This window comes from Sprattus sprattus, assembly GCF_963457725.1.
Source record: "Sprattus sprattus genome assembly, chromosome: 3".
NCBI classification, from domain to species: domain Eukaryota; kingdom Metazoa; phylum Chordata; class Actinopteri; order Clupeiformes; family Clupeidae; genus Sprattus; species Sprattus sprattus.
The window spans coordinates 28491737-28499236 of NC_137922.1; the positions used below are offsets into that span (position 1 = coordinate 28491737).

Below are 7500 nucleotides of genomic sequence, written 5' to 3' on the forward strand. Positions count from 1 at the left end.
CTGACATCACTGTCTGCTGGAACGGATTGCGGTGTAACCGCGGGGATTACCTCGCCGTGCCGGTCGTTACAGAGGAGGCTTGTGGCGCGACATCTATCAAAACCGAGCCGGCAAAAACGTATACACAGACGTCCGCTGACAGAAGAGGTTTCCTCACTAAAACACAGACATGCTATCTGCACACACACACACACACACACACACACACACACACACACACACACACACACACACACACACACACACACACACACACACACAGACACACACACACACTGCTACCTGCACATCTCTGAAGCAACAAACTAATTCACTTAAGGCGGGAGGCTCCTATCGGCTGTGTGCTCGTGTTCGATGCTCAACTCAGATCCTGAGCAATACAGACATGTTCTCATCTCTGCTGACGATATTATCCAGAGCAGAGCGACATGTTGCAGTCCAGACCTGTATCTTATTCTGTTGCAGCTGAAAACGGAGACATAGAAATGGAACTCACCCTCTAACCAGAAAGATCGGCAAGAACATGTTATAAGCCCTTAGATCGGCCATGCCTCGTGTAACCAAGTTGCGGAGTCTGTTTCGCGGGGCACACCGAGCACGAGAGTGCTAAAGCAAACCGAGGAACGAGAGAAGGACAGGAGAGACAGACAGACATCCCGCGAGGCTCTCGACCTGGAGCGTGTGTACGCGTGAACGCGCTCAACAGTGCTGTCACCCCAGATGTCGTTGCCATGGCGACGCCCGCACATGTTGCCGGTGGGGGGTCTCTGATGGCTGGGGATCCGGGCGAGAGCAGCATAAACACACACACACACAGACACACACACAGACACAGACACACACACACACACACACACACACACACACACACACACACGGAGGAGACAGAGCTGTGTGTCCCTCAGAGCAGCATAAACACACACACACACACACGGAGCATAAACACAAACACACACGGAGGAGGAGACACAGCTGGGTTTCTCTCAGAGCAGCATACACACACACACACACACACGGAGGAGAAGACAGAGCTGTGTGTCTCTCAGCCACTGGACTACGTGCGCATGCCAAAGAATGGACACAAGTGCACAGTCCTATCGCTGGAAATGCAAATAAACAGACACTGGCTGATTTTCACTCACAGCCTTCCTCCTCCTCCTCGTCATTATCATCAACATCATCACCATCATCATCATCATCACTATCATCATCATCATCATCATCGTCATCATCATCATCATCAACATGGTTAGTGTGACCTACCTCTCCCACACCATCATCATCATCATCATAAACTTCATCATCATCATCATCATCACGGTGACGTACCTCTCCCACACCAGACTGCAGCATGTGTAGACCTGTCTTCGACTCCAGGAAGTTCTTCTCTGCCACTGTCACACGAAGACAACGACTCTAGTTAAGAGCACCCTCTGATACCAGAGAAGAGCCTCTCTCTCTCTCTCTCTCTCTCTCTCTCTCTCTCTCTCTCTCTCTCTCTCTCTCTCTCTCTTTCTCTTTCTCTTTCTGTTTCTCTCTCTCTCTCTCGACTTCAGTTAAGAACACCCTCTCAAGAGTTCAAAAATTAAATAATCATTTATCACTTTAACTCCCTTCATCTCCATCACTTACTCTCAGACAACTTACTGGCATCAATTATGCGACTAGGTATGATATCCGAAAAGAGTCTCTCTCTCTCTCTCTCTCTCTCTATCTCTCCTTCCATCCGTTCTCCCCCATTCTCCCTCTCTCTCTCTCTCTTTCCCTCTCTCTTTCTCTCTCTCTCTCTTTCTCCCTCTCTCTCTCTCTCTCTCTCTCTCCCTCTCTCTCTCACCTGCTTTGTCAGAGACGTCCTGTGCGGTGAGGTTCTGCTCGTTGGGTCGCACACGGAAGGTGAGCGCTGGTCCCACCACACTGTAGAACAAAGCCATCAGCCCCAGGTTACAGCATGCTCTCAAGACAACATGTGTGTGTGTGTGTGTGTGTGTGTATGTGTGTGTGTGTGTATGTGTGTGTGTGTGTGTGTGTGTGTGTGAGTGTGTGTGAGTGTGTGTGTGTGTGTGTGTGTGTGTGAGTGTGTGTGAGTGCGTGTGTTTGTGTGTGTGTATGAGTATGTGTGTGTGTGCATCTGTAAGTAAGTATGTGTGTGTGTGTGTGTGTGTGTGCGTGTGGGTGTGTGTGTGTGTGTGTGTGTGTCTTTGAGAGAGAGGTAGTACTGCCAGGGAAGAGTAAGAGTTCACACAGATCAGAACAGAAGGCATGCGCACACACACACACACACACCAGTTGAAATGCATCGTGGGGGATGTATGCTGGGACACAGGCAGAAGGGGTTCCACCTCACCACATGTCCAAGGATCAAGGGATTCAAGGCAAAGGGTCAAGGGTCGAGGTTCAAAAGGCCAACACAACTGGAGGTTTCAGGGTTAGGGATGCAACATATAATGAGGTTAGAGTGAGTTCTGAGAAGGGGTTAAATATGAACCCTTTTTAAAGTACTGGTGAGTTTACATACATCTCTTCTGTGTGTGTGTGTGTGTGTGTGTGTGTGTGTGTGTGTGTGAGTTTACATGCATCTCTCCTAGCTGAAAAGATCCGCCTAGAACTTTTTTTGTATGGACTGACCTATCTGGTGACTTATCATATCATCCCCTATCATAAACTTACTGTGTATGTGTACTGTATAAATTAAAATATCAGCTTTCCCAACATCTCCTTGGGGCTCTGGAGGCCTGCCTGTCCAGTGTGTGTGTGTGTGTGTGTGTGTGTGTGTGTGTGTGTGTGTGTGTGTGTGTGTGTGTGTGTGTGTGTGTGTGTGTGTGTGTGTGTGTGTGTGTGTGTGTGTGTGTGTGTGTGTGTGAGAGAGGTGTGTGTGTGTGGGTAACCTGATGTTGATGAAGGTGGAGGTGGTGAGGTGGATCCTCCTAGCCAAAGTCTCCAGCAGGTGAACCCCATCATACAGACTGAGGGGGCTGCAGAGAAACACACACATTCAAACAAACACACACACACACACACACACACACACACACACACACACACACACACACACACACACACACACACACACACACATATACATGCACAGACGCACACATTCACACACACACACACACACACACACACACACACACACACACACACACACACACACACACACACACACATATAGACACATGCCAGACACACACACACACACACACACACACACACACACACACACACACACACACACACATATACACATATACACATATACACGCACAGACACATGCAAACAAGGAACACAAACACACACAAACACCCATTTATAGACACACATACACACAGAGGTGGCTATGCACACGCACACATAACCCCATCATAGTTATACACATGTTTATGCACACAAAGAAGACAAATACACAACTCAACTCTCACGTGTGTTCTGCATACTGTCTAAGACAAACACCACAGATTACGCACATTTACCCACATACACATACAAACAAACTCACACACACACACACACATACAAACAAATGTATACATAAAATAGACAAACACACACACATATACAGACACACACTCACCTCTGGTTCGTGACTATGTATCCATACTCTTCCCTGAAGTGGCTGGGCCCCTCGTCTCCAGGGGCTACGGCAGCCATCTTGCCCTGTGGGGCGGCGGCGGCCATCTTGCCCTGTGGGGCCCCTGGTGTTCCCGCAGTGGTGGTGGTGATTGGAGGAGGTGTTGGGTCTTTGGCGTCCTGGGGCCCTGGGGCAGACGGTCTGGGGGCATCTGGTCTGGCGGCATCTGGTCTGGCGGCAGAGGCCTTCTCCACCACATGAGTCATAGATCCCTCAGTGATCTTCATCTGGACGAGGACATGAGAAAGGACAGGACAGAACATCTGTGCATAGCCACTCCTCGTGACGGGCAGTTTCATGAAGACGCAGTTATATGAAGGGGCAGTTATAGGAAGGGGCAGTTATAGGAACGGGCAGTTATAGGAAGGGGCAGTTTCATGATCAGATCCTTTGGAGGGCCAGTTACATGACCGATTATTACCGTTATATTAACCCTTCTCTGGGGGGGCTCTTAACTAACTGGCACACACACACACACACACACACACAAACACACACACACACACACACACACACACACACACACACACACCTGCAGCTCTAAACTAACTGGCACCTCAGACATCTTTGACAGTCATATATCTCCTCACAGCCTCAGTGCTGCCCTCTACTGGCTAAACCCAAGGCAGATATACAAACAGAAATATCAGGGAAGATACAGAGACAGCTAAAGCTCCTGCTAACCCTGTCAGTAGCAGCATCACCACATTAAACAGAATTACTCACCACCTTCTTAGGGCTGGGCTCATCTTGATTCTGGCCTGCTGGGGGAAAAAAGGTCATTGATTAATAGCAAAGCCCTTGAGTTCCAATCGCACATCAAAACACTAGACTCTAGTTTACTATATGTTCTCTCCTCTCCTCTCCTCTCCTCTCCTCTCCTCTCCTCTCCTCTCCTCTCCTCTCGTCTCCTCTCATCTCCTCTCGTCTCCTCTCCTCTCCTCTCCTCTACTCTACACATTTGATTCCCTCACTACCTCTTAAGTGTGCTTGTGCGTGCGCACTGTCCACCTCACCACAGTCACGACCAGCTTTAGTATGTGTGTGTGTGTGTGTGTTTGTTTGTGCATGCATGATTGTGTGTCTGCCAAACACCCTCACAGAGAGATACTGCCTCTTAAACATCACTGTGTGTGTGTGAGAGCATGAGTACCTCCGTCAGGAATTCTCACAAACAAGTCACTGCCCCTTTCACTTTGATCATTAGAGATTAAACTGCAAAAGGTTTCCTAAGGGGCGTTCAGTGTGTTTGTTTCCATCATGAATCACACGGTGAATTATCATTCTTTTACTGTCTGGATTAAACCAGAGATGAGTCTGGTGGTGTGTGTGTGTGTGTGTGTGTGTGTGTGTGTGTGTATGTTTGCAGTAACTCTGCACTCACCGTGTGTCCTATTTTGAATGTGTGTGTGTGGGTGTATGCAGTAACTCAGCACTCACCTTGTGTGTCCTACAGTGCCACTTGAAAGTATGTGAACCCCTTGAGCACTTAAGCGTTTTCTGTTGTTTTACCATGATTTTTCATTTTTTTATCACCAATTTTCCATAGATGAAATGTCAGGTTTATGTTTATCATTTGCATGTACTTGTTTAGAGGAAATTGTTTGAGTAGCCGAAAAACTACATGAAACATGGAATTAGTCCATTTCAAAAGTAAGTGAACCCCCAGCTGAATTGATAAAGTCAAGCAGGTAACAGATTCAGTTAAACTTATTTGGGTGATTAAAGTCAATTGAGCAAACCGATCATCTGAGACATCCTTAGGGAAAGGTTTGGGCAACACAGATTAAAAGAGAGAGGAAACCAACCAAACTACTGTAGTGCCAAGGTGTACCCACACAGATCAACAATGCCGAAAGGAAACGAGATATCCGAGAACATCAGGAAGAAGGTTCTGACAGCCCATCAGTCTTGGGAAAGCTATAAGACCATATCCAAAAGATTCCAGCTCCATCCATTCATCCAAGACAAATAATTTTGAAATGGAGGGCATTCAACATGACCGCATCTCTGCCTAGAAGTGGACGCCCATCAAGACCATCACCAAGAAGCACAAGAAGAAGAATAAATCAGGTAAAAGTCAACCCACACATCACCTCTAAAGAGTTTCGGACCTCTCTGGCAGCATCTGGGGTAGATGTACATGGGACACTTACTTTTGAAATGGACTAATTCCATGTTTCATGTAGTCTTTTGGCAACTCAAACAATTCCCTCCAAAAAAAGTACATGCAAATGATAAACATAAACCTGACATTCCTTCTATGGAAAATTGGTGATGAAAAAAATGAAAAATCATGGTAAAACAACAGCACTGTATGTGTGTCTGTGTGTGTGTGTGTGTGTGTGTGTGTGTGTGTGTGTGTGTGTGTCTGTGTGTGTGTGTGTGTGTGTGTGTGTGTGTGTGTGTGTGTGTGTGTGTGTGTGTGTGTGTGTGTGTGTGTGTGTGTGTGTGTGTGTGTGTGTGTGTGTGTGTGTGTGTGTGTGTGTGTAGGCAGTAACTCAGCACTCACCCTGTGTGTCCTGTTGTGTGTGTGTGTCTGCATCCATGTTGTCCATCTGGAGCAGGTCCAGTGCTCTTGACAGGCTTTCCAGCTGGTCTGGGCTCAGGTCCTTCAGGGAGATGGTCCTCTGCAGGCTGTCATCTGATCCCAGACCAGTACAGTTAGTGCGGGAGCATAGGAGCACAGGAGAACAGTTAGCTTAGTTAGCACAGTCAGCACAATTAGCACAGGAGCATAATAATAATAATAATAATAATAATACACTTTATTTGTATAGCACCATTCATGCAAAACAATGCAGCTCAAAGTGCTTAACAGCAAAGCAATTACGTGCACAAAGAAATTACATGCAATTACAAGTGATCCACATAAAAATAGACATCAAATAAACAGAGAACAGAAAAACTAGGATAGAATGCATCATTTATTTTTACATAAAAACAGGGATAAAATGCATACATTTTTAAGATAAAAAAAATAGAATACATAAAATGCATAACATAAGATAGATAAAACTCTGCAGAGATATATTTCATCTAACCCCTTTATATCACGTTATATCACAATGAATATCAAAGTAAAGCACATTAAATAAAAAATAAATATAATTAAATTAAATTCAAAGTATTTATATTTATATAGTCTTAGCTAGTAAAAGGCTAAGGTGAAGAGGTGCATTTTTAGTTTTCTTTTAAAGATGTTAAGTGACCTGGCTTCCCTGATGTCTATAGGCAGTATGTTCCATAGCTTTGGGGCGTAATTGACAAAGGCTGCCTACCCGATTTATGCATAGCTTTAAGCACAGATGCATAGCTAGCACAATCAGCACAGTACGCATAGGAGCATAGTTAGCATAGTTAGCACAGTCAAGAGGACTGATGGTGTTCACAACAACTGCTGCAGTTCAGAAAGCCTTCAGACCAATTTTCTGTCATTGTATTCCCTTATACAACATTGGATCCGCTTAAAAGTCATTTTTTTTAACAGTTTAAGATTCACTAATCGTTAATACAGTAATTTCTCTAACTAAATCAGTTTCACACATTTACCATCCAGCTCTGCCGTAGGGCCGTAGTCCTGTGGGGTGTTCTTGTCCAGCTCTCCCTGAGGGCCGTAGTCCTGTGGGGTCTTCTTATCCAGCTGCTGCTTGCTGACCTCCAGGTCCTGGGAGATGTAGTCCTCTGTGTAGTCCAGAGGGAAGAAAGATGAGGAGGAGAGAGGTGCTGTCACCCGGTGGCGGGAGGCCGGTGGTGCAGGGGGAGACAGGTAGAGAGACACCAGATCCTGCAGAACTTGGCGGTCCAGATCCTGAGGACGGGCGCCCCGACTGGCCCCCGCCTGAGACGAGGGGCGCAGGTACTGCCCCCC

General features: G+C 46.4%; 1 protein-coding gene across 1 annotated transcript in view; it reads right to left on the reverse strand.

The window, feature by feature from the left end:
• ptprnb (protein tyrosine phosphatase receptor type Nb) overlaps positions 1 to 7500 on the reverse strand; it is a gene marked incomplete at its 3' end in the record, with an annotated part of 38918 nt that overhangs the window by 18491 nt on the left and 12927 nt on the right. The window contains exons 6-12 of the mRNA XM_080835434.1: positions 7182 to 7500; positions 6142 to 6273; positions 4356 to 4390; positions 3573 to 3856; positions 2886 to 2972; positions 1835 to 1914; positions 1330 to 1394 (exon numbers count right to left, since the gene is read on the reverse strand). The exon at positions 7182 to 7500 is cut by the window's right edge and continues 48 nt beyond it. Of these exons, the coding sequence (XP_080691560.1) occupies positions 1330 to 1394; positions 1835 to 1914; positions 2886 to 2972; positions 3573 to 3856; positions 4356 to 4390; positions 6142 to 6273; positions 7182 to 7500 (1002 nt within the window). The remainder of the gene's footprint in view (positions 1 to 1329; positions 1395 to 1834; positions 1915 to 2885; positions 2973 to 3572; positions 3857 to 4355; positions 4391 to 6141; positions 6274 to 7181) is intronic.